This window comes from Myotis myotis, unplaced genomic scaffold (genome assembly GCF_014108235.1).
Source record: "Myotis myotis isolate mMyoMyo1 unplaced genomic scaffold, mMyoMyo1.p scaffold_m19_p_18, whole genome shotgun sequence".
Lineage (NCBI taxonomy): Eukaryota > Metazoa > Chordata > Mammalia > Chiroptera > Vespertilionidae > Myotis > Myotis myotis.
In genome coordinates this window covers 27,254,421-27,281,407 of record NW_023416322.1, presented here as the reverse complement: position 1 = coordinate 27,281,407, position 26,987 = coordinate 27,254,421, and the positions used below count along the sequence as shown (strand labels likewise).

General features: G+C 47.8%; 1 protein-coding gene across 1 annotated transcript; it reads left to right on the top strand.

Moving 5' to 3' along the window:
* Window positions 1-569: 569 nt before the first annotated feature.
* Window positions 570-26,704, top strand: PRCC (proline rich mitotic checkpoint control factor). The gene is made up of 7 exons (XM_036344065.1): window positions 570-1,381; window positions 12,358-12,405; window positions 14,603-15,169; window positions 17,727-17,822; window positions 20,231-20,374; window positions 23,669-23,734; window positions 26,278-26,704. The coding sequence occupies exons 1-7, from the start codon at window positions 923-925 to the stop codon at window positions 26,362-26,364; spliced, it is 1,467 nt and encodes a 488-aa protein (XP_036199958.1). The 5' UTR covers window positions 570-922; the 3' UTR covers window positions 26,365-26,704.
* The last annotated feature ends 283 nt before the right edge of the window (window positions 26,705-26,987 follow it).

Genomic DNA, 26,987 nt, shown 5'->3' with positions numbered 1-26,987 from the left:
CTGCAAGGGCTAGGTTTGCTCCGGGATGTGCACCTTCGTCAAGAGGAGGGGGGCCACCTCCTCCCTCTTATGTCACATGTATTTCAGCTCTCAGATGTTTATTGTTAAGCTTGAAAGCTCGCCTCTTTCTAGCTCGCAGCCCAATTTCCTACAGGTCTCTCGGGCCCTGTCTCTTTTTGGGGTGTTTGATTCCAACTCCGGTTTCAGCCGACTGGGGAACTTCAGTTTATTTCCGTAGCACTTTCCCTTTAAGCTATTCTCCTCTGGCCCCTAATCCGCCACCTTCCCAGACTCCCTCTCATTCCCGACATCACTTGCAGTTTCGACGAGCACTACAACTCCCATAAACCTTAGCGCTCAAGAGGCTACCCTAGGGAACTTCAAGAACCGAAAGGCTCTCCTGTCTGCCTCCGTGATTACCGCGGTGACCGACGGGGCTGGTAGTCACCCAGGAATTGTCGGGCGACATCACCGCTCGAAAAAACCTACTCATCCCAGAAGACCTCGCGCCAGAGGCGGGTGGACCATCTGTCTTAAGGCGCAACACTTAATCCTCCTTCGGACTCCAACTCCCGCCGGGCCTTGCACCGAGTTCCCTGCGGCGGAGAATGGGGCTATGTCCAAAGCTTTCTGGGAGTTGTAGTTCGTATGTTAGAGAGGGAAGGAGGGGGCGGAGTGACGCGGCGGCCATTAGCTGTGTGTAGTTGCCCGGGACTGGGAGCCTAAGTGAAGAGGGAAGTCTTATTCGGTGGAAATCCGCTGTGGCGATGGGCTACTGCCGGGGCTAGCCCTCGAGTACGGAGAAGGTGGACTTTACGGTTCCCCGCCCCGCCAAGTGGCGGGGCCCACTAGGCCTCCGGGCATCCCCGGTCTCAAGTAGGCCTAGTCTGCCGGCAAGGGCGCCCCCAAAAGCGGAGGCGCCATGTCGCTGGTTGCTTACGCCAGCAGCGATGAAAGTGAGCCGGATGAAGCGGAGCCGGAGGAGGAGGCGGCGGCACCCACATCTGGGCCGACTTTAGGGGGCTTGTTCGCTTCTCTCCCCGCACCCAAGGGTCCGGCCCTGCTGCCTCCGCCCCCTCAGATGCTAGCCCCCGCCTTCCCCCCTCCGCTGTTGCTGCCCCCGCCCGGCGGAGACCCCCGGCTCCAGCCCCCTCCCCCCTTGCCCTTCGGCCTGGGAGGCTTCCCCCCACCTCCCGGCGTGAGCCCGGCTGAAGCTGCGGGAGTCGGGGAGGGGCTGGGATTGGGGCTGCCCTCGGCCCTGGGCCCTGGCCTCAGCCTGCCCCCCCCTATCGGCGGTGCCGGGCCCCCCCTGGGGCTTCCCAAGCCAAAGAAGAGAACGGAGCCCGTGAAGATTGCGGCGCCGGAGCTGCATAAGGGGGATGTGAGTATCCGAGGAGGGCACCCCTACCCTCCATGGGGCGTGGGCACGGGCACAGCCGGAGGCAGGACTCCCCCCGACGAACGCTCCCGTTGACTCCAGGCCACTGGCTTCCTCGTCCATGCAATGAACTGCGCTGAAGGGTGCCGGCCTCGGGGAGCGAAGGGGCTGGTGCACGCCGCTTCTCGAGGCTGGCCCCGCCTGCAGAAGGGTCGCACCCCAGCACTTGGGCCTGAGACCCAGGCTCAGGCCTCGGGACCCCTGGCGCTGCTCCCTCTTGTTGCATCTTCTACCTCGGGCCAGGTCTTTTGCTCTGTTTTGTTTTCCCTCCTACGCTGAGGGCAGCGTAACATCTGGGACCTGCGGGGTGACAGGAGAGAGGATTCTTGAAGCCCTTGGGCTGAACTCGAGACTAACCTCTCCCTTCGCCTCGGGACTTACAAGCACCAGGGTCTGAAGGAAAAGGGCAGGAATCCTGGGTTCTCTTTTTGAGGGGAGTTGGGAAAGAAATGGAGTATTTGTTGAGTTCAGATCGTTGGGCAGGCTCTGACCCTTCAGGTATGACGGAACTCGGGTTCTTACAGTTGAGAAACGGGTGTTGAGCCGGCAAGGTCTTACCTGGTGGAGGGCGGAGTGGGTCTGTCTGAGCCCCAGGTCCGGGGCTCCGTGTCACCATTCAGGCATTGCCGAGCTTAGGGGCGTTAGGATGCTTGGGGACTATTTCTGGAAGAGGCAGCCAAGCTGATATTTTCTGTTTATTAGAGCAGAAAGCTAGAAGGCCTTTTCTGGAATACTTTGGGGATCGGGGCAGGTAGTGTTTTATATGTGTGAGTGTTTATTGGTCTCAGAGAGAGGAGGGGAGAGGGAGAGACAGATAGAAACAGCGAGAGAGAAGCATCCATCGGCTGCCTCCTTCACATCCCCGACCGGAGGCCAAGCCCGAAGCCCGGGTATGTGCCCGGGCCGGTCATGGAGCTGGTGCGTGGGTTGGTGCTTGACCACTGAGCCACACCAGCCGGGACGGGCAGGCAGTGTTTTAGAGTTTATCCCGAGTTCCTTCCTTTCTTTCTCTTCTGAAAAGCTAACTGGCCAGCCCCTGGCTTACCTTCAGGAACCCCCGAGAGAAGCTTCTTGCTCTTTTCTTACCGCTTTCCTTCGGACTTCCACCGCTGCCTGGGTGCCGTTTCCGCTCTTAGTGCTTCCTGGCCCTGGGTTTCTCCCCCCGGAATCCTAGTGTTCTCTCCCTCTCCTCTTTCAGTTCTTAGCTTAAAAGACACGTTTTCTGCCCTAGCCGGTTTGGCTCAGTGGATAGAGTGTCGGCCTGCAGACTGAAGAGTCCCGGGTTCGATTCTGGCCAAGGGCACATGCCCAGGTGGTGGGCTCTGTCTCTGAAATCAGTAGAAATATATTTAAAAACAAAGACATGTTTTCAGTGAGGACTTCCTAGCCTACCTATTTAAATTGCAACTTCCTATCACCCACTCTTCCCCACCTCTTTCTTTGTTTCATTTTTCTCTATAGCACTTACCACCGCCTAACATACTACTTTTTTTTTAAATTGTTTTATTGCTTAAAGTATTACAAAGAGTATTACGTATGTCTCCTTTTTTTCCTCCCGCCTAGCATACTATCTACTTTTTTTGTTTGTTTGTTTTTTCGAGAGGAAGGGAGAGGGAGGGAGAGATAGAAACATCAGTGATGAGAGAGAATCATTGATCGGCTGCCTCCTGCACGCCCCACACTGGGGATCGAGCCCGCAACCTGGGCATGTGCCCGGACTGGGAGTCAGACCGCCACCTCCTGGCTCAGAGGTCGACACGCAACCACTGAGCCACACCGGCCGGGCAGTATGCTGTCGAGTTTCGTTGCCTCCGCAAAGGCATGGTTATGGTTTATCTTATTCACACTATGTCTCTAGGCAGCGGTTCTCAACCTGTGGGTCGCGACCCCTGAAAACACATCCTGCATATCAGGTATTTACATGACGATTCATAACAGTAGGAAAATTACAGTTATGAAGTAGCAACGAAGATAATTTTATGGTTGGGGGGTCATCACAACATGAGGAGCTGTAGTAAAGGGTCGCGGCATTAGGGAGGTTGAGAACCGCTGCGAGTGGTTTAAAACAATGCTTGGCACATAGTGAGTACTACTGAGTATGTTCTGAGTGAATGAACTCAAATAAATGTGGATTATTCATGGGAAGGGCGGTTCCAGAATCTCCCTCCCTACCTGTTCCAAACTTTCTTCCAGATTGCTTCCTCCTCCTTTCTCACCTGAGTGTCATTTTTAAGTCGAGGGTCCAAAAGCCTCTTGTTGCCACGCTGAAATTTACTTTGACCTGGATTTAACCTGAAACAAAGGAAAGCCCCTGAATACGACAGAGGAAAATAGGTTCATTTCCTTGGCGTTCTCTTTTCTCCCCTCTTCACAGTTCTCGCCCCAGACTGTACCTTAGCCTCACTGTGGTGTCTGGGGGAAGGGGCCCTGAACCAGCTGCCTCCTTCCACCGTGACCGTGGGAAGGCTCATTTCTGGGTCTGGGAAGGCAGCAGTAGAGAAGTTGCTGGTGGGGACTACTGAGCCTTCCATTTAGGCTGGCTGACATGGCAGCACACTCTGAGGACTCCTAACTCCATCCCTGCCTTGTAAGTCTAATTCCCTAAGTTTCTGAGGTGAACTGTGTGACATGGATAGTTAAAATTAAGTCACACGCTGGCCTTTAGCTGGCTCTGTTTTCCACTTTGTTCTGTTCAAGTTATTGTTCTCTGAACACATGATTCCTGGGGACAGAAAAATAGCCTAGGAATATTCAAGATGATCAGGTGAGGGTGACCTTCGCCTCTGAAATCGTGCCCCCTCCAGGTCTCAGCCCCTCTGGATCTAAGCTTTGTGTCTTTTTTTCTTTTTAATTATTTTTAAAAAAAAATATTTTATTGATTTTTCACAGAGAAGAAGGGAGAGGGATAGAGAGCCAGAAACATCGACGAGAGAGATCAGCTGCCTCCTGCACGCCCCCCAGTGGGGACGTGCCCGCAACCAAGGTATATGCCCCTGACCGGAATCGAACCTGGGACCCCTGAGTCCGCAGGCCGACGCTCTATCCACTGAGCCAAACCCGTCCGGCTAAGCTTTGTGTCTTACACTTAGTAGGCTCTCAGTACACGTTTAAATAAACGAATTAGGTTTCCTTAAGTAATTTCCCTTTAGAGTTGGGTGCTAAAGTAGAAGTAATTAACGCTGAACTTTTATTAATTAAATTAACTCAGTATTGAGCTACTTCTCTGCCAGGAGCTAAGAGAATAGCAGTGAACATGATAGACCCTGCTCAAAAGCAGCGTATGGTCTATTGGAGGAGCCCAACAAGAAAATGGATTTCAGGTCAAGTCAGAGGATAGAGCTGGTGCCATGGGAGCACACCAGTCCAGCGGTTGGGGAGGCTCCAGAAAGAGGAGATAGCTGAAGAGAGAGAAGACAGATGAGTAGGACGTAGCCAGAGAAAGAGCGGTGGACTGGGGAGGAGCCCCTCAGGCAGAGGAATAAAATGTACCGAAGCCTAGAGGGGGGAGAAGGAAAATGCTGTGGGAGAACCTGAAGGTACAGCAACTGGAGCCCTTGGGTGGGCAGAGGAAGTGATGAGAGAAGGTGTTACCGCCCTAGCCAGTTTGGCTCAGTGGATGGAGCGTCAGCCTGGGGACTAAGGTCCCGGGTTCGATTCCAGTCAAGGGCACATGCCTGGGTTGCAGGCTTGATCCCTAGTGGGGGAGTAGGCAGGAGGCAGCCAATCAATGATTATCTCTCATCACTCATGTTTCTGTCTCTCTCTTTTCTTCTTCCTTCCCCTCTGACATAAATAAATGTATACATATACATGTATATGAAAAAAAGACGGGGTTACAGAGAGAAAAAGGCTGAGGCCAGATGATAATGTGCCTTAGATGCCATGCAGAGGCCTTTCTGTTCTGCGGTAGTGAAGAGCCCTTAAAGGCTGAGCGAGAATTCTCTGATCACAGGTGGTGAAAGGCCTGGGGGGAGCAAGACTGCCAGAGGCACAGTGTGTGGGATGGTGGCCGTCTGGAAAGGGCGTAGCAGGGCCTGGAAAGAACTGGAGGCTCCAGGTCTGTTCAGGAGGTAGAAGTGATAAGACTAGGGGATTGATTGGATGTCATGGATCAAGGTGAGGATTTAAGGCTGACCCCTGCCTTTTGGCCCAGCCCACTGGGAGAGCAGTGATGCCATTTATTTGGGGAATAAAAGAGGCAGAGCAGATTGGGAATTAGTTAGATTGAATTGGTTGCAAGTATCAAAAACCAACTCAAGCTACTTTAAATAGTAAAGCATCAAATGCACTGAGGTACCTCAGAAAGTGCTGGGTCACGAATTGGGACCCACACAGCTTCTTGCACATTTGACTCATTCAGCTGCAGGCCACTTCCCTCTGCTGCTTATTAGCCTTTGTTGCAGTGAAAGATGGCCACCACACCTTCGTGTTTTTTCATTCCCTTCCTTTTAGTGGTCAGCCAGATTGAACTACAGTCTTAGTCCCAATTCTGGTTTTGTGGGAGAGATTGGTTTGATTTCGGTCACTCATCCATTAGCTGCAGCCAGGGGATAGGTTAGTATCATATTCTGTCCCCAGGCACGTGGCAGAATCACATTTCAGCTTTTGATTTGTCTGAGGAGTTAGGAACGGTCCATGAAGTGGATACTTCGTCCTCTTCTTTTCCCTTCTTCTTTTTTTTTTTTTTTTTAAATATATTTTATTGATTTTTTACAGAGAGGAAGGGAGAGAGAGATAGAGAGTTAGAAACATCGATGGGAGAGAAACATCGATCAGCTGCCTCCTGCACATCTCCTACTGGGGATGTGCCCGCAACCCAGGTACATGCCCTTGACCAGAATCGAACCTGGGACCTTTCAGTCTGCAGGCCGACGCTCCATCCACTGAGCCAAACCGGTTTCGGCTTCTTTTCCCTTCGTACTCTTGCTTCCACCCAAGCTACCTCCAGACATTGGTCGATTGATGATGTCATGGGCTTAGAGGATACAGACTTCTAAAACAGAATATAGAAAACCAAACTTAGAAGAGTAAGTCTACGAGAGAACGTGCATTCCAAAGCAACCAGGAATTTAGGCTTATTTGGATTAGTGTTACCCATACTTTCAGATGGTTTACTCAGATAGTGGAAAGGCTGAAGCTGTGTGATTGATTTTTCACTAATTTTGGTCATTTCTGTTAACCAAATAATTAAGAGTTGACTGCAGTGGTTTAAGCTAAGTTTTAGCTCTGAATAGAAAGGGAATGAGGGCCCCACTAACACTGTGGGCCACTTGCTTAACACCTGACATTGTGCGAGGCACTTCGTGACCCTGGAAGGTATTGTTTCTAGTTTATAGATGAGGAAATAGAAGTTAGAGACCAGAGGTGATTTGCCTAAAATCACACAGTTTGGTGGTAGCAGAAGTCATACATGCACCCAGATAGGTTTTGTTCTGCCTGTTGAAAAGAGAAGAGCCTTGGGCAGACAGAAATAGGAAAGCAATACAATGAGGAGTGCAAAATGGGAGAGAAAATGATAACCTAACTAAAATGCAGATGTAAGCAGAAGGTGTTTCAGACCCAAGAGTAAAAAACGTTGGCGAATCTAGCTGATTGGGGTAATAGCAGAGAGGAGTGTAGTAGTGACCTGAGTCTGGAGCCTGGAGTGGAGGGGTGTGTGTGTGTGTGTGTGTGTGTGTGATGGGGGGGAACCAGATGAGAGGGAGAGAGAGAGAGAGAGGGAGAGACTGTCTGTCTCTTTGTCTCTGTCTGTCTGAGCTTGGGCCCTTATTTCCTCCTTGGCTCCTGGCCCCGGCAACTAGTGATTGCTTTTTGGAGAGGCAGCCTGTGAGAACCAGAGCCTGAGAAGATAAGAGAGAGGCCGCCATGGGGAATGAGGCTCTGTTAGATTAGCAGATCCCACTGGGCTTAGCTTAATGGAAAGTGTCTGTTTCCGTTCTTGCTCAGCAGTCTCGGGGTGTGTGTGTCTTGTCACCCTTGGCAGCTAGAGCAGAGGGGACAGTGGTGGCCATTGAGGCTCAGGCTCTTGTGAGGCCAAGAAGAAATACAATCCTTTCTTCTTAAGAGCCCTGGCTGTTTGGCTCAGTGGGTAGAGCATCGGCCCGTGGACTGAAGGGTCCTGGGTTCGATTCCAGTCAAGGGCATGTACCTCCATTGCAGGCTTGATCTTGGGGGGTGGGAGCCAACCAATCCGATGTGTCTCACATCGATGTTTCTCTCTCTGTCTCTCCCCTCTCTTCCACTCTGTCTAAAAATCAGTGGGAAAATATCCTCAGGTGAGGATTAGCCAGAGAGAGAGAGAGAGAGAGAGAGAGAGAGAGAGAGAGAGAGAGAGAGAGAGAGAACGATCAGTTTGTGCCTCCAAAACTCAGGAATGCCTATTCTGGCCCTGCACACTTCTCCCAGCCCTGGGTGCTCTGGTATTTCTGGCATTGCCCGTTTCTCTGGGTCCCATGGCACAGACCCACTTAGATTGCCATTCGCTGGTCTGTAGTGCTCTATAGGAGTTGGCTCCACAACTTCCATTTAATAGGTTCCTGGGGAAAAGAGTTTGACAGGTCCTCAAAAAGTTAATTAGAATGACCATGTGATCTAGCAATTTCACTCCTCTGTGAAAACGGTTAAAAGCAAGGATTCAAACGGGTCCTTGTACACCACTGCTCACAGTAGCATTACTCCCAGGCGCCAAAAGATGGCAGCAACCCCCGTGCCCATCAACAGATGAGTGATCAACAAAGTGTGAGAGATACATACTGAGGAATATTATTCAGCCTTACAAAGGATTGAAATTTGGATACATGCAGTAACATGGATGGACTTTGAAGACCTTATGCTAAGTAAATACTATACAGAAAAGGATACATATTGTATGATTCACTTATACTAGGAACCTGAATAGGCAAATTCATGGAGATGGAAAGTGGAAGAGTTGTTACCACATGCTGGAGGGTGGGGGTGGGAAATGAGGAGTTACCATTTAGTAGGTACAGAGTTTCAGTTTGGGATGTTGAAAAAGGTCAGAAGCCTGGCCGGCATAGCTGTGTGGTTGAGGGTCGACCTATGAACCAGTAGGTCACGGTTCGATTTCTGGGCAGGGCACGTGCCCGGGTTGCAGGCTCGATCCCCAGTGGGGGTCAATTCTCATCATTGATGTTTCTTTCTCTCCTCCCTTCCTCTCTGAAATAAAAAAATATGTATTAAAAAAAAGTTCTGGAAATAGTGGTGTTTGTTATACAACATTGTGAATGTACTTAATGCCACTGAATTGTACACTTAAGTGGTTAAGTGGTAAATTTTATGTTATATGTATTTTACTGTGATAAAGAAAAACCCCCCGATATGCTTCTGTACCTCTCACCATCAAGGAAGTTCTCCTTGAGTCTAAGTTAAGTACCGTGTGCCTAAGCTAAGCCCATTGCTTCTAGCCAGTTCTGAATAGAAGCTGAATTGATTTTCTTTTCAAATGCTCGAAGGCAGCTGTATTTCCTCTTCCCTCTATCCTTCCTAGGGTGACAGGAGAATATATGACACATCTTTTATCATTTGGATTACTCATCGCTCTGCTTTTTGGAACTCTAAACCAAAATTTATTATCTTTTGTGAATATTTGGATAATTCCTTGCTGAACTTTCCTTCTGTTTCCTGTTTTCAATCAGGCCCCCACATGCCCAGAAGTGTTTTGAGTGGTATCTCAACTTGTGTTTTTTTAAAAATATATATTTGTATGGATTTCAGGAAGGAAGGGAGAGGGAGAGAGACAGATAGAAACATCAACGATGAGAGAGAATCATTGATCGGCTGCCTCCTGCACATCCCCTACTGGGGCTTGAGCCCACAACCTGGGCATGTGCCCGGGACCTGTTAGTCCGCAGGCTGACACTCTATCCACTGAGCCAAACAGGCTAGGGCTAAGATGTTAAAGTTTAAACGTGCCTGGGGACTTCAAGAGACCCTCATATACCCCATAATGGGTGGTACTCTGTGGTCCGCTGGGAGGAAGATAAACCTTCGTGGCCAAAGATGGGAGATGATTGGGAGGACCGGAGGCAATGGGAGTTTGGAACTGAGAGAAAAGGTTGAAGATGCTTAGGTGTTTGGGGCTTAAGGCGTTTTCTTTGGTTGAGTTTGACATCGTGGCAGACTAGAGAGAATAATCCTTGACCTCTTTTGAATATTAGTTTACTGTATACGTTTTCTCTCAGAGCAGCTCGTGCAATCTCTAGAACATCTTTGTGACATGGATAAGTATTTCCAGCTGAGGCTTAGAGTTAGTTAAATGGCTTATTGGGGGATTCCCTGCCCAGTAAGTGGCAAAGCTGAGACTCAAACCTGTGTTTCTGATTCTGTGGGTGGTGCTTTCTTGGCTGAGTCTTGTGGAGTCTCGTAGGGTCTGGTCAGTGTGGGTCTCAAACCTGGGCCAACACGGGCAGCTCAGCTTGATGTTGCTGCAAAAGCATGGGAGCCGGAACGGATTCGTCACATTTGACCTCTCTGAGCCGTATTTTTCTTACCCGTAAAATTGAGATACTAATGCCTGCTTTGAGATGTTATTGTAAGGATTAATGAACGATGGTGCGCAAATTGCCTGACACATAGCAGGGACTCAGCAGATGGCTGTCCTTTCCTTTACCACCTTATCCTATCCCTCACATTTAAGTACACACACACACACACACACACACACACACACACACACTTGATGGCAGTTAGTAATTATTAAAGTCATTATGGCCCTGGCCGGGTAGCTCAGTTGGTTAGAGTGTTATCCCGATAAGCCAAAGTTGTGGGTTCGATCCCCAGTCAGGGCACATACAACAAACAACCAATGAATGCATAAATAAGTGGAAGAGCAAATCGATGTATCTCTAACTCTCTCTATCTCTTTCTCCCTCTCTCCCTGTCCTCTCTCTCTCTCTCTCTCAAAACAATAAATTTAAAAAAATTATTATGTACTGACTACTCTGAGGCAATATTGAACTATAGGGCCTTGGCTGTCAGAGGCGAGGCAAGGCCAGAATGTACACATGAAAAATGTAACGTTTCCAAAGCAAGCGCAACTAAATCAGGGTTAGTGTGATCCCATCTCAACAAATGAATGACACCGGGTCAGAAAGAACAGGTGAGACTCTCCCGGAAGACTTCTCAGGAGTTTTGAATGAGGAAGTACAAGGGTGTAGATTGACAGGAGAGTGGGTGGTGGTAGTGATATAGGTACAGGGAGAGAGAAGGCGAGGGACTTAGATGAAAGAAAGCACAAATGTAAGAACAACAGATTCTTTGAAGGCATATTTGAACCACACTTGTTGCCCTTAACTCTTACTGCCTTTAGTTATTAGTTATTTGGGTGCTTGTCATTATTCGTACCAGACTGTAAGCTCCTTGAGGGGAGGGACTTTTGTCATGTCCTGGCACATACAGAAAACCTCTGAGGCACACTGACTAACTGGCCCAGGGCTTGCCTCTGTAGTCCGTGTACTCCAGGCCCTGCCAGGTGCCTGTGGGCTGAGTAGACCCATATCATAGCTTTACCTCAGCCATGGGACACCAGTCGGGAAGCCCTGTGTACACTATCTAGCACTCAGTCCTGCATAGAATAGGTTCTTTTTATTGGTTGGTTGATTGATTTTAGGGAGAGAAACATTGATTTGTTGTACTTATTTATGCATTTATTGCTTGGTTCTGACCAGGGATTGAACCCCCAAACTGGGCGTATCAGGATGACACTCCAACAGAGCTACTCAGTCAGGCCCTATAATAGGTTCTCAGTAATGATGATTAAAATATCCTGGTAGCCCTGGTTGGTGTGGCTCAGTTGGTTGAGCGTCATCTCATCCACCGAAAGGTCGCCAGTTTGATTCATGGTTGGGGCACACACCCAGGTTGTGGGTGTGATCCCCAGTCGGGTGTGTAAGGGAGGTAACCTATTAATGTTTCTCTCATATCAATGTTTCTCTTCCTCTCTCTCTAAAATAAATAAAAACATATTATAAAAAAAAAAGATCCGATAGCAGACAAATCCAGAAAGAGAGATGGGAAGGTCAGTTGAAAAAGATAAGCAGAGGGTTTGAATTTGTGTAGAATCTTGGAGGTGATTCCTGCCTAATCATCTTTATTTATAGATGCCCAAATCAAGGTCCTGAGAACAGATGGAAAGCTTTTAAGGTTCTTGGTTTGGGATTACTTTTAAAAATGAAATGTTAAAGCTTGCTGTTCATATGCCTTGCATCTTTCTGGTAGTTGAAGATACCAAGTATTGAGTTAAAAGTTTAAGATATTTTTCAGTGTGAGAGCTTGTATTTGAAACAGTTCTGATGAGTCAGAGGGATAATACAGATGACCTTCTGTCTTGCCCAAATTCTCACAGTCATCATTTGCTAGCCTTCTTTCTGGACACGAACAACTGTTCAGCAGATAATAGATCATACTTGGAGAGGGAATGGATTTCTCCAATGGCTTTGACCTTTAATGCCTCATAGAAGAGTAGTTAACACACCACTTAATCCCACAGGAGTTCCCCAGCCCTGTGGTTATGTAGTCTATATAAGTGGTTTTAGAAATGAAGCTGAGATTAGGTGAGATTGTGGGCCAAATCCCATTCATCTTCTAGTGGACAGATTTATAGGAAGAAGAATGGGTATAGCTTTTTATTTCCATCAAAGACTAAATGGGAGAAAATGGTTTTAATATAAAGAAATAGAAATTGATGCAACAGGGTAAGAGAATGAAAGACCCGGGGAGGTCAGCACATCCCCCGTTCTCTGAAGATGTGTGAAAGCAGGACGGGAGCTCTGCTGGTGGCCTGGGCTGAGGGTGGCGGTGCCCTTGCCGGAGGTGGACACAGTCCTTCACACGTGCTGTATTGAATGTTTCCCCCACTGTCCTTAAACAGTGAGGCCTTATTCCATTTCTTTTTCTCTTAGTCAGATTCCGAGGAAGATGAACCCACAAAGAAGAAAACTGTCCTTCAGGTAAGCTTCATGACACAATCGCAGCCATTTTTTCTTCTTCCCATATTACTTTCTAAAAGACAGGATTTACGATGCCCAGCAGTTTCCAAATCAGGCTTAGAACAAACGCAGGCATTTGAGGACCAACTGTTTCAGTACGATTTTGTTTTCTTTGGTAACATCAGACTTTGCGCTTCTCTGCCCTCTCCTCACTTTAGTGTGGTAGTGTTACCTCTTACAGGACAGGCAGTGGTAGGGAGCTGAATTGGAGCTCAGTTTGATTCACTATGTTTCAGGTAAAAGGATTATCTAGGAAAGATAGAAACAATGGCTTGGTCAAAATGATGTTAGGGAACATCTGTAATTTATTTTTAAAATGTTAATTTTTCCATTAAAGTTGACATACAGTGTTATGTTTCAGGTGTACAACATAGTAATTAGACATTTATATAACTTAGAAAATGATCACACCTCTCTAATACCCACCTGACATCATACAGTTATTACAATATTATTGACTCTATTCCCTATGCTGTACTTTATATTCCCATGACTATTTTATAACTCTTATTTGTATTTCTTAATCCCTTCACCTTTTTCATCCAGCTCTTCAACCCCCCTCTCATCTGGCAAGCATCCATTTGTTCTCTGTATTAATGAGTTTGTTTCGAGAACATCTGTATTTTAAAATTATTCATCTTCTCCCTGCCTCATTTTTAAACTAGAAAATAAACACTTCAATAGCACTTATTGTGTACCAGGCACTGTTCTGAGTGCTTTAGTAGCATTTAATTGATTTAACCCTTATAATATTGCCTGTCATAGTGTTATCATCATCCTTGTGTTACATAGGAGGAAACTGAGAGATTAAAGAACTTGCTGAAGGTCAGACAATTGTGGGGGGCGAGGCAGGGCTGGAGAGCTGAGATTAGACTCAGGTGGTCTGACTATGGAGTCCAGGCTCCTAACTGTTACATTTGGCTGCTGCTCCGTAGTCAAGACCAGAGGCCCTCAACCAGCCGGTGCCAGGAGATGGTCTCTGCTGTTTTCTTTGTTTCTTTATTCTGGCTCCCAAGATTTTCTTCCTGTTTACTTCACATTTAGGACCATGCTATCAGCATGGCTTCCTGGAGGAGGTGGACGGGCATAGCAAGTGATGGGAGGACGCTGGCTCGGATCAGAGGGCACCCCAGTGTAAAGAGCAGTCTTCGGGGTGATAGGAAGAGATGAGTGGTTAGAGAAACTCTCAACTTGAAGGCAGAGTGGGGACCCATCATTGCAACGGGATGTAGCCATGAATCCAGGTATCATCTGAAAAGTCAGACACTTCAGAGCTATCCTGAGGATGTGCTCCATATGGAACCTCATCCCGGTTCCTATGACTCTGAGCCTCTGGCCTGTGTCAGGCCGGAGTGACCCAACCCTGTGAACACAGGAAAAGGAGCCCATTTTCCGGATGAAAAGTTCGGCCTGGCCTGCTTGACTGCAAATCTTATTTATGTGTTCTGGGCATTTCTTGGCTGAGAGGGATATAGTACACTGGTCCTCCAAGACCAGTGACCTTATTCCATTCTCCTTTTTCAAACTGGCCTTCCCGCAGCCTTACAGTTAGGCCAGGCTGGCCCTGTAGCATACAGAAAGCAGAATCTGAGAGATTCTATGATATGTTAAATGCTTGACTCTGACATAAACGAGCTGAATGTAACACATCTTTAGGGCTTTCCCTGGGCAAAGGAGGGACATGTATGAATGTCTCTTGGACAGAGCCTTGTTCTTGACTTTAGAGCAATCCAAAGGCAGCAGCAAGTTCCCATGTGAAGAGGAACCTTCAGGACATGGAGAGAGGTTAGGTGAATAGCTGGAGAGAGCCCTGGGCTTTTTGGGGAAGAAGGATGATGAGGTTGAGAGCATCATATTTGAAAGAACACAACCAGGGGAGGCTCTGTGGCAGAGGGCAATGGAGCTGGGTAGGGATGGAGCCAAGGAAACAGGGATGACATCTTACCTGGGGGAAGCAGCCAGCAGAAAAGAGGGGCCTGAGATAGGAGTTAGGCCCAGGTTGGATCACTGGAGTAGGTGAAGGTGAGAAGGCAACAGGGCTGATAAGGTTTTAGGCTTGAGCACATATCTGTAATTCTTGTTCTTGACGTTAGCAGTACATGTCATAACAGTTCACTTGTCATCTTTCTTTCCGGCTTCCCTGACGCGGGCTCACCAGGGATCTGGCCAGGGGACTGGTTTGTCTGCCTTGCTTCCCCAACCTAAAAACCTGACTGTGAAAGAGACTAACAGGTTGCTCCTGCCCCATGCCTTCTCTCGGAAACCCGCGGATGGCTCCTCTGACACTAAGCCCTCCAGGCAGGCTTCTAAGACCAAGCCCTCCTCTCTCGCCCCTGTTGTGGGCACCACAACCACCACACCGTCGCCCTCCGCCATCAAGGCTGCTGCCAAGAGTGCTGCCCTGCAGGTGACGAAGCAGATCACACAGGAGGAGGACGACAGCGATGAAGAAGTAGCCCCTGAGAACTTTTTCTCCCTCCCTGACAAGGCTGAGCCACCTGGAGTTGAGCCATACCCTTACCCCATTCCCTCTGTCCCTGAAGAGCTGCCTCCAGGCACGGAACCAGAACCCGCCTTCCAGGATGACGCAGCCAATGCGCCCCTCGAATTCAAGATGGCAGCAGGCTCAAGTGGGGCCCCTTGGATGCCCAAGCCTGGGGACGACTACAGCTACTGTCAGTTCTCCACATATGGCGATGCCAATGCCGCTGGTGCTTATTATCAGGTGGGTAGGAGGGATCGTTGGAGCATGGCGGTCAGGGAGAGCTCTGAGCCCGTGCTACAGCCTCTGGGGCATCACTTTGGCTGAACTAAAAAATCTCCTAGTGGTTTTCCTATACCTTCAGGCCTCAAAACATACTACTTTTATTCTGAACCATATTGGGCTAAAATTTCCCAAGTCTTAAAGTCTGACAGGTAGGACCACATAATTGACACCTTTATGCTGAAAACAAAATCCTATTGTGGGGGCTGGTGAGAGAGAGGGAGAAGGTGGAAGAGGAGTGGTCTCTAATCTTAGAGATCAAGATAGCTGTGCAGATGTGGATGATGAAGATAAGTGAACTGTGGCCTAGATTTCTAGTTGTAATGAGTCCAAGAAGAGTTTCTGGAGGTGGAAAGTCAGAGAACACAGAAAGGGTGGGGGAGAGGTGGGACTGGGAAGGAAGGAGGGAATCTGGATTATTGAATGACAAGGGAATAAGGAGATTGGTGAGAGGCCCCGACTGAGTCATGAGAAGTTGAAAGGACCCAGTAAGGCCCTGGAGAGGGGACCTTAGGGGGCTATCAGCTGGGCTGTGATAGAGAATAAGGTCTGAGGGTGGTTTGGGGTTGAATCCCAAGTTATATGAGTCTGGGCAAATCCTCAGCTGTCTCTGAGTCTCAGATTCCTCAGCTGTTAAATGGGGATGACAATGGCAACCTCATAGGATTGCTAGGAGAATTACATTAGCTTAACATGGTACCTGGAACATAGTAAGTGCTCAATAAATGTTATAACTTTTTATTCAGATGTTATTTGGATTAGCTATTTAGGTTGTTCTGTGTGGCCTCAGAGAGTGACAGTACAGGGTGCCGACTTGTGAATAGGTTTAAGACTTTCCCAGCAATCAGAGCTTCTTTAGATGGAGAGGGATCCCAGGAGTTTGGGGACTTGCAGAGGCAGCTGGCTGGCTGGTCCCAGCTGGGCAGCTGTAGAACGTTTCCTGCTGGCCTGGGATGGTTGGAAGGCTTAAGTCCCTTTCGACCACTGTGATTCGCTGGTCAGTGTTAATCTTATTTTCAGTTTGGGCATGGGTACGGACCCTTTTCAGATCAGAAACTCAAACAATTGTGTTTCCTAGATATTGGCTGTTAAACCTTGTTGTATCCCATGGCTAATCAGGGGCAATCTGTCTTCCTTAAACATTGTTAGAAGGAAGGAAGATGAGAGTGTTTTGACCTCTTTAGGAAAAAAAAAAAGATGCTATTTAAATCAGAAACCTTGTTTACATCCAGCAAATGAATAACAAAATGGAGTTCTCTGTCCAGTTATAAACATCATTGAGGCAGTCTATGCAATTAAGGCACTTTAAATACACTAGGGGACCCTGTAATGTAAATATGTTATTGTGAATACAGTTGATCCTTGAACAAGGAGAGAGTTAGGGGGCTGATGCCCCCTCCTCCCTGCACAGTCAAAAGTCCTCTTAATAACTTTCCATTCCCCCAAAACCTAGCTACTGTTAGCCTACTGTTGACTGGAAGCTTTACTGATAATGTAAATAGTTGATTAACACATATTTTGTATATTATATGTATTATATTCTACTATATTCTTACAATAAAGTAAGCTAGAGAAGAGAAAACGCATTTACAGTGTTGGAAAAAATCCGCGTGTAAGTGGAGCCATGCAGTTCAAATTCCTGTTATTCAAGGGCCAACTGTTCTTTTATGGAAAATCATAATCGTTCTGGATTTTTATATAGCATTTTGATTTAGTCATTATTAAGCCTTATTTTCCACTTAGCCCACTATAAAATGAATGTTTTTACAGGGGCATTTGTTTGGAATTTGGAGCAAAGGTAGAAGGATTAGAAAAAGTGTGGGCAGTGTAGACACAGTTTCTCAGCCCTATGGCTGCCTGGCTTGGCTGCAGCAGGGGCTTTGCCTTCTTCTAGGGTCCACAACGACATCTGCATAGCTCACCCCTAAGGGGAGAAGCATCAGATTCCTGAACCAAAAATCTGGTAACACAAACTTGCTTTATTCCCAGCTTTGTAAATTCCATATAGTGGTTGTTTTTTGCATCAGAGATCCGGACACCTTCCTGCCCGTTCATTATAGGCAGTCTCCCTGCGTCTAGAGGCCCTAAATAGAATGAAGAGCAGGAATGACCTGCCCTCACATCTTCTGCCCCCTCTCACGTCAGAGCTTATTAGGGTCTATGAGCAGGAGGAGCAGAGCTGGGAGCACAGTAGATGTAAAGGGTGGGAATCACTCTTGGGAAGCAGCCTAGGGAGCAGGGTGTAAACTGAAGCAGGAGAGGACATCTTTATTTCTTGACACCCTTTCCTAAAAAATTCCCATCTGTCTGGATGATGCATATCAGAAAAGCTGCAGAAGTTGTTCTTGAATTGTGGGAGAGGTCCTTAGGCTCTGTGCCTTTCACTGGTCCACCTGAGCTCTGTAGTGTGGGCGTCACCATTACCTCTTTGATGAGGGTTTTCTCGGTTCCTGGGCAGACCTTGTCCCCTCTCCACTGTGCCCTCAGTTGATGTGCTTTTTCCTTTCCTTGGCTGCAGGATTATTACAGTGGTGGCTACTATCCTGTACAGGACCCGACCCTGGTACCCCCCCAGGAAATTGCTTCAGATGCCTCCTTTATCGATGATGAAGCAGTAAGTTAACAAAGCGCAAGTGACCATCTTTGACCCACAGGAAAATTGGAAGCTAAAGGAAATTCTCTTTAAAACTATTCAGATAGGCCCTGGCCTGTTTGGCTCACTGGATAGAGCGTCGGCCTAGGGACTGAAGGGTCCCGGGTTCGATTCCGGTCAGGGGCATGTACCTTGGTTGCGGGCACATCGCCAGTGGGGGGGGGTATGCAGGAGGCAGCTGGTCGATGTTTCTCTCTCATCGATGTTTTTGGCTCTCTATCCCTTTCCCTTCCTTTCTGTAAAAAATCAATAAAATATATTTTTTAAAAAACCAAAAAACTATTCAGTTAGGATTAGGTGTGATAGCACGTAACTGAGAATCTCCAAATAATAGGGCTTCTATAAGAGAAGGTAATTATTTTCCTCGTAAAAGAAGACTAGAGTAGGCAAGCCAGGCAGGACTAGTGGGACAGTTCCACAAAGTAGGCGGGTCCAGTCGCCTTCTGATCATTACTTTGCCACCTCTAGGTTGTGGCCTTTATTCTTACGGTCAGTGATAGCAACTGGGGCCACAGCTGCCACCTCTGCATTCCATCTAGCCCTCCGCAGCTGGGTGGGGAGGAAAGAGGAGAGACATTTTCCCTCCCCTTTTAGGCGACTTCCCAAAAGTTTCTAAGTTCACTTCTACTCCTATTTCATTGACTAGAACAGGGGTGGGCAAACTTTTTGACTCGAGGGCCACAATGGGTTCTTAAACTGGACCGGAGGGCTGGAATAAAAGCATGGATGGAGTGTTTGTGTGAACTAATATAAATTCAAAGTAAACATCATTACATAAAAGGGTACGGTCTTTTTTTTCAATAGTTTTATTAATTTCAAACGGGCCAGATTCGGCCCGAGGGCCGTAGTTTGCCCACGGCTGGACTAGAATCTGGTCACATGGCCTTACTAGTGGTAGGGGAGCCTAGGACATGTAGTCTTTTGGTTGGGTGATAATATACCTAGCCAACATGTTGGGTTCATTCACAGGACAGGAGAAGGGGGAATGGATTTTGGGAAGGAACAGCAGCCACAGTAAATAACCCCTGTGTTTCCTGTAACTGGATTCGCTGCTGCTGAGCTTCCTACCCTCAGTGCAAGGGAACATAAGAGCCCTATGTCCTGTGGCCATCAGGCCATGTTCAGGTTATAAAGTATTGTTTTATCTGTAGGGATGTCATAGCCAATTGAGGGGGCGCTGGAAATAGAGGCTGCTTCCTCTTTGCATGCAGGTTCTTAAAAAATTCTAGCCCAGCCAGCATGTGCAACAACAACAACAAAAACCAATTTCTACTTACCTGATCACAGAAAGGTGTGCATACCTTTGCATACTTCTCTGCCTGTGGTTAATATTGTGTATGTCCTTTTTTTTTTCCTAAATAGTGCTTTTAAAAAAATATTTTTATTGATTTCAGAGGAGAAGGGAGAGGGAGAGATAGAAACATCAATGATGAGAGAGAATCATTGACCAGCTGCCTTCTGCATGCCCCCCACTGGGGATCGAGCCCGAAACCCGGGCATGTGCCCTGATTGGGAATTGAACCATGACCTCCTGGTTCATAGATCAATGCTCAACCACTGAGCCACACCGGCCAGGCTTATGTCCTTCTTGACAAGTTCCATAGTTAGGTTCTTTTTGTTCTAAGCCTAAGAGGCATAAAGGAGCTGCTCATCCAGTGGCAAAAGTCAGTTTTTTGTGGGTAAAGTGACCCTAGAGGCCTCATTAATGCTCAGACAAGGACCTGGGTCTGACTGAAGTCCGAATGTTTTAATTTGGTTCCTCAGCACCCACACTCCCTTCCTGGAACATCTTTGGGTGACTGTGGAGTGATCTATATGCTTCGTGAGGGGGAAGAGGAAAGAGGAGTGAGTGGTCTCCTAGAAAATTTGCCAGGCCTTTTCCTATGAAGCTCCCTCTCTCTGCAGCTCCATGTTTTCCCTCTCTGATGTCTGCTCTGGTGCGGGGTCTGCTGAATTGGTGATACCAAACCAGTGAGAAGGAACAGACATGTAAAAATAACTGATTTACAGAGGAGAATTCCTGGATTTTTTTTTATCCCAAATTGTTCATTTGAAAACTGCATGCAATCCTTTAGGCAGATACAATTTATAGTAATTTGAGTACAAATTCATAAAATTATTCTCAGTACTCACATATGTTTGGAAATGTCTCTTGACCTTCCTTTCCCTGAGTCCAGGAGAACTGAGAAGCAGCCATGCATCTGGCTTCAGGGCAGCTTGGTAGTGGGCAGGGTGAAATCAGATATTACAGAGGGGAAATGAGGATGCAGTCGAATTGGGGAGTCATGAAATGATTTGATAACATATGGGTCCTTAGCCACATCTCCTAATCGTAACCCCCCACTCCTGCATTTTTTCTCCTTTTCTAGTTTAAGCGGCTGCAGGGCAAGAGGAACCGAGGGAGGGAGGAGATCAACTTTGTGGAGATCAAAGGTGATGACCAGCTCAGTGGGGCCCAGCAGTGGATGACCAAGTCATTGACAGAAGAGAAATCCATGAAGTCATTCAGCAAAGTAAGTGGGAAAGATCTATTGAGTGGCAAACTTGGAAGGCCCCAGAGCAAAATTTGGTCCTGCTTCCTACTGTTACTGTCAGCAACACATTTAGCAAACACCTGTTGTCAATGGCATTAGCGTATGCACTGAGCCTCACAGACACTGCTCCTGCTTCCAGAACTTTGCAGCACGTTGCTCTCCATCTGGACGGTGGAGTCTGGTTGCTGAGATGAAATGGTGGAGCAGTTTCCCAGTTGGGAAGATGCTAATATGTTGTGGCCTCTTCCCTGGCTGGATAGAATCCATAGCCGCCCTGCCCTCTCCCTACTGTCATGCCCTTTCTCCATCCCATTAAGCTGGGACCCAGCTCAGCATATCTTTGAGGTATGGGCACCACAGAGCTCAGAAGTCCCGGGGTCCTAGGTTCTCCGTGTGCAACCCCTCCTCTCTCCTTTATTTATTTATTGTAGCCATCTGTGGTCTTTTTCCCCCATTATTTATTGTAGCCATCTGTGGTCTTTTTTTAAAAATGTTTTTATTGATTTTAGAGAGAGAAGAAAGGAGAGAGGAGAGAGAGAAACATTGATGTCAGAGAGAAACATCGTTCAGCTGCCTCCCGCACATACCCTGACTGGGGATTGAACCCACAACCTGGGCATTTGCACATACCCTGACTGGGGATTGAACCCACAACCTGGGCATTTGCACATACCCTGACTGGGGATTGAACCCACAACCTGGGCATTTGCACATACCCTAACTGGGGATTGAACCCACAACCTGGGCATTTGCACATACCCTGACTGGGGATTGAACCCACAACCTGGGCATTTGCACATACCCTGACTGGGGATTGAACCCACAACCTGGGCATTTGCACATACCCTAACTGGGGATTGAACCCACAACCTGGGCATTTGCACATACCCTAACTGGGGATTGAACCCACAACCTGGGCATTTGCACATACCCTAACTGGGGATTGAACCCACAACCTGGACATTTGCACATACCCTAACTGGGGATTGAACCCACAACCTGGGCATTTGCACATACCCTGACTGGGGATTGAACCCACAACCTGGGCATTTGCACATACCCTAACTGGGGATTGAACCCACAACCTGGGCATTTGCACATACCCTAACTGGGGATTGAACCCACAACCTGGGCATTTGCACATACCCTAACTGGGGATTGAACCCACAACCTGGACATTTGCCCTGACTGGGAATCAAACCAACAACCTTTTGGTGCACAGGACGATAATCAACCAACAGAGCCACACTGGCCAGGGCCACTTGTGGGGTCTTTTCATACGCTATATCCCTCATATTCCCACACCACACTCCCACCTTCTTGGGACTAATTGTCATCTTTCAGAATGATGACCACCTCTTCACCTAGTAGCTGAGTACAGCAAATGTGGACATTTATGAGTCTGCCATAGGTGGGGAGAATGTGGGGAAACCTTGGATTCCAGCCCAGCACCAGCAAGGCCAAGGTCGGGCATCTTATTCCCTTCTTCTCTCGTTTGTTTTATTTGCAGCCACAGATGGCCATCTGAGCCCTAGCCATTTGTTTTAACTGAATGCTGGCGGTCATATAGGACTGAGCAAAGGATAGTGGTTAGATCAGCGTAGATCCATCACTGTTTACTGGAAAAACCACTTAGAGCGTGCTCTACTAACTGTGGGTGGAGAGAGTTATCACATAGTAATAGCAACTGTTGTTAACGCTCACTGCGGGCCAAGGATGGCGCTGGATGTTTTATGTTTCTCATCTTTAACTGTCACATTAAATGACATTAAATAGCAGCAAGGAATTGGAGCTTGCTGTTTTCCCTGGTCTAAGTTTTCTTTCCACCATCTCATTGGATTGAGCTAGATTTTAAAAAAGAATACAGGCCCTAGCCGTTGCGGCTCAGTTGGTTGTTATTATCTTGTACACCGAAATGTCGAAGGTTCTATTTCCAGTCAGGACCCGTACTTAGGTTGTGGGTTCAGTCTCCTTTGGGAGTGGGTTCGGTCCCCAGTTGGAGTGGGTTTGGTTCCCAGCTGGGGCATGTACGGGAGGCAACGGATCGATGTTTCTCTCTCTCTTGCTTCCTTCCTCTCTCTAAAATCAATAAATGTATTCTCTAGTGAGGATTAGAAAAAATAAAAATAAGCCCGGCCAGTGTGGTTCAGTGGTTAAGCGCTGACCCATGAACCAGGAGGTCACGGTTCGATTCTTGGTCAGGGCACCAGGGCACATGCCCAGGTTTCGGACTTGATCCCCAGTAGGGGGCGTGCAGGGGGCAGCCAATCCATGATTCTCTCTCACTGATGTTTCTATCTCTCCTTCTTCCTTATTCTCTTGAAATGAATAAAAAACATATTAAAAAAATAAAGTAAAAATAAAAATGAAGATAAAGATGTGGATCTTGTCCCTGCGGAGTTTACAGTGTAGTTGGGGAAAACAGATTTAAGGACACTTGAGTGTAAATGATTACAGTGCAAATTGATTACTTAAGTGCTGAGGAGACTCCAGAGAGTTTTGGGAGTTGGGTGGGGCTAATTAGGAAGCTTCTAGTCTGAGACAACACTGGCAGAGGACAGAAAAAGCACAGAATGAAAGCCCAGACCAATACAGATTTTGACAGTAGATCTTTTGCATCATAATTCGGTTAGTGGTTCAGTGCAGTTATGGGTGGAGGTTGGATGATTGGAGAGAGGTGGAGAGATGGTGAAAATTCTAGTTTCAGGGAAGCTGTTGGTACTTACTAGGATGGGGGAGGTAGAGATTTAGCCAAAGGTAAGAGAGTTTGATGGTAGAGAGCTTGGTAAACAGTAGGTAAGAGACAGGCTAGACATCTGGACTGACTGGGGAGTAGGGGACAGAGATGAACAGGCTTGAGGGGTTGTGAGAGGGGAGGGAGGTCTATGCTCTGGCACTTAAGCTGTTTTAGATGAACTATAGGCAATACAACTGGTATCAAGTGTTCACTGTGGGCAGAGCTTGGTGTGGGGGTGGGATGGGGTTATTAAGAAATAGAAGACAGAGTTCTGACAGAGTATTTCCAGTCTAATGGGGATATTAGCAGGCTATTTCAGGCAAGTATTCTGAGCTTGGGTTTTTTGCATAAGAGCTTTAATAAAAATAATTGCTTTGTAAGTGTATAGGCATAAAAACAGCTCCAGACACACTCTTCCCCCCAGGACTTGGGCAGTGTCTTTGGTTTCCCATTCCCCATCATTGCACCATCTGGGTCCCTGAAAAACTTCTGCTTTTCTTCCTGTGGCTTAATGGTTGTGTTGTCTTCTCTTGCAGAAGAAAGGTGAGCAGCCAACAGGCCAGCAGCGGCGGAAACACCAGATCACATATCTGATTCATCAGGTGAGAGCACTGAGAGCCCTGGCCTGCCTGGCAGGATCCCTATAAACCTGAGAATTTAAAGGCTGAGCTAAAAGCCCAGGTGCCAGGCACCAACTCTGGGAAGGCGTCCTCTGCCATTCTCCATGTGGCCACTAGGAGTGTGTGTGTCCTTCAGAATTACTACTCTGTGTCATTCTCACTTCATGTAAGACTCAGGTACAGGTGCTTAAAATAAACTCAGTATGCCCAAAACATTATTAAATGTAGAGGGAGCGAAATAGTTTATCACAGGGTTTAAAAATTTATTTTAGTTTAATTTATATTAGTTTCAGGTGTCCAGCATAGTGGTTAGACATTTATGTAATTTATGAAGTGGTTCCCCCAATAAGTCTAGTACCCATCTGGCACCATACATAGTTATTATAATACTAGAGGCCCGGTGCACAAAAATTTGTGCACTCGGGGTGGGAGGGGTCCCTCAGCCCAGCCTGTGCCCTCTCGCAGTCTGGGACCCCTCGGGGGATGACCACCTGCTGGCTTAGGCCTGCTTCCCGGGGGGATTGGGCCTAAGATGGTAATCAGACATCCCTCTGGCAGCCCAGCAGCCCTCGGGGGATGTCCACTTGCCAGCAGGGAGCAGACCTAAGCTGTAGTCAGACATCCTTAGCGCTGCTGAGGAGGCAGGAGAGGCTCCCACCACCACTGCTGTACTGGCAGCCATCATCCTGGCTTGTGGCTGAGCAGAGCTCCCCCATGTGAGAGCGCACTGACCACCAGAGGGCAGCTCCTGCATTGAGCGTCTGCCCCTTGGTGGTCAGTGTGTGTCATAGTGACCAGTCATTCCCAGTCTTTCTGCTGTTGGGGTCAGTTTGCATATTACCCTTTTACTATATAGGATAGAGGCCTGGTGCACGGGTGGGGGCCGGCCGGTTTGCCCTGAAGGGTGTCCCGGATCAGGGTGGGGGTCCTGCTTGGGTGCCTGGCCAACCTGGGTGAGGGGCTGATGGCTGTTTGCAGCTGGTCACACCCTCTTCAGGGTGGGGGTCCCCACTGGGGTGCCTGGTCAGTCTGGGTGAGGGGCTGAGGGCTGTTTTCAGGCTGGCGGGCGACTGAAGTTCCCAGCCTCACCTTTTTTTCTTTTTTATTCTGGGATTTATTTACCTTCTATAATTGAAATATTGTTGCCATCACTGGCGCTCCCAGCTCTGAGGCCGCAGCCTGCTGAAAGCAGGTATCTGGGGTTTGTTTAGCTTCTATAATTAAAACATTGTTGCTTCTGGAGCTCAGAGCTGGGCCGCGGCAGGCGAGGAACCTTGGCTTCCTCCATCACTGGAGCAAGCAAGCCTCATGTTCGCTTCAGCTGCGTGGCTGCCGGCCGCCATCTTGGTTGGCAGTTAATTTGCATATCGCCCTGATTAGCCAATGGGAAGCATAGCCGAGGTATGGTTAATTACCCTTTTTGTCTTTTATTAGATAGGACTAGAGGTCTGGTGCACAAATTCGTGCACGGCTGGGGATCCCTTGGCCTGGCTGGCGATTGGGGCTGATTGGGGCCATCTCGCCCAGTCCCAATGGGGGCTGATCGGGGCAGTTGGCTGGGGGGAGGAACTGCGGGAGGTTGTCTGTGGAACGCACTGACCACCAGGGAGCAGCTCCTGCATTGAGCATCTGCCCCCTGGTAGTCAGTGCGCATCATAGCGACTGGTCAACCTGTTGGTCATTTGGTCGCTTAAGCTTTTATATATATAGATTGACTATATTCCCTGTGCTGTATTTTATTATATTTAAAAAATATATTTTTATTGATTTCAGAGAGGAAGGGAGAAGGAGAGAGAGAGAGAGAAAAATCAATGATGAGAGAATCATTGATGGCTGCCTCCTGCATGCCCCCGACTGGGGATCGAGATTGCAACCCTGGGCATGTGCCCCGACTGGAAATTGAACCAGCGGCCTTTTGGTTCATGGGTCGACATTCAATTGCTGAGTCACACTGGCTGGACTTGTTAAGGATTTTTGCATTTATGTTCATCAGTGATATTGGCCTATAATTTTCTTTTTCTTTTATTGATTGTTTTGTCCAGTTTGGGAGGACATGGTTCTATTCCTGGTTCAGGGCACATGCTCAGATTGTGGGCTCAATCCCCAGTGGGGGGTGTGCAAGAGGCAGCCAATCAGTGATTTTCTCTCATCATTGATGTTTCTATCTCTCCCTCTACCTTCCTCTCTAAAATAAGTAAAAAAAAATATTTAAAAATATTCTTTAAAAAAAACACACCTCAGTCCTGGCCGGTTTGGCTCAGTGGATAGAGCATCAGCCTGTGGACTGAAGGGTCCCAGGTTCGATTCCGGCCAAGGGCACATGTCTGGGTTGTGGGCTTGATCCCCAGTAGGGGCATTCAGGAGGCAGCCGATCAATGATTCTCTCTCATCATTGATGTTTCTATCTCTTTCTCCCTCTCCCTTCCTCTCTGAAATCAATAAAGAAATATAAATATATATATAAAAACACACACACACACAAACCCCTCAGTCTGACTCTCCCCGCCCCTGTCTCCTTGCCACAGGCTAAGGAGCGAGAGCTGGAGCTGAAGAACACTTGGTCCGAGAACAAGCTCAGCCGCCGGCAAACCCAGGCCAAGTACGGGTTCTAGGCTCCGACCTGACGGCGGACCCCGGGGTCTCCAGGAGCCCGCGGCCCCGCCCCCTCGGGGACACCGGCCGCTCCACGCCCAGGACCTCTTTCCTCGAGGATCTAGCCCTCGCCTCTGCGAGAATGAACATATTTGATAGATTTTTCTTACAAAAGTTAGAAAACTCAGCTCCTTTCTGCCTTGGAGCGAGCAAAGACTCGAGTGATGCCTCAGAAGGGGCTCAGAGTTCTTGGGTGAGAATTTGCTCCCTATTGGGTGTGATGAAATGTTGAACCCCTCCCTCCACCTTTTTTTTTTTTTAACCAGGGATGTCTGTTGAAATAAAACATTCAGTCTGACAGATGCTGCCTGCCCTACCTCCTTTCCTACTTTTTAGTATGGCCTCCTTTTTCATTTTGGACCTGTCTCATGTGGTATCCTGTCCCTGTGTCTGCTTTTACCTTGTGTAAAGCACTCCCTGGCCAGCGTGAGTTGCCTCGATGATGACCTTGCCTTTGTTTCTCTGGACCTAAAGTAGGTACAGAGAAACTAGGTTCGTGGCCATTGAAGACCCAGGAGTTGTATGTACATTGTGTTTGGGGCAGGAGCCTGTGATCCCAAACATGGGAAATACTGCTTTTCTC

Excerpts from the sequence above, each read along its gene's own strand:
- PRCC (XM_036344065.1), top strand. The coding sequence starts at position 923 with ATGTCGCTGGTTGCTTACGCCAGCAGCGATGAAAGTGAGCCGGATGAA. Across the intron at positions 1,382-12,357 it reads CGGAGCTGCATAAGGGGGAT|TCAGATTCCGAGGAAGATGA; the intron begins GTGAGTATCCGA and ends TTTTTCTCTTAG. Across the intron at positions 20,375-23,668 it reads CCATGAAGTCATTCAGCAAA|AAGAAAGGTGAGCAGCCAAC; the intron begins GTAAGTGGGAAA and ends CTTCTCTTGCAG.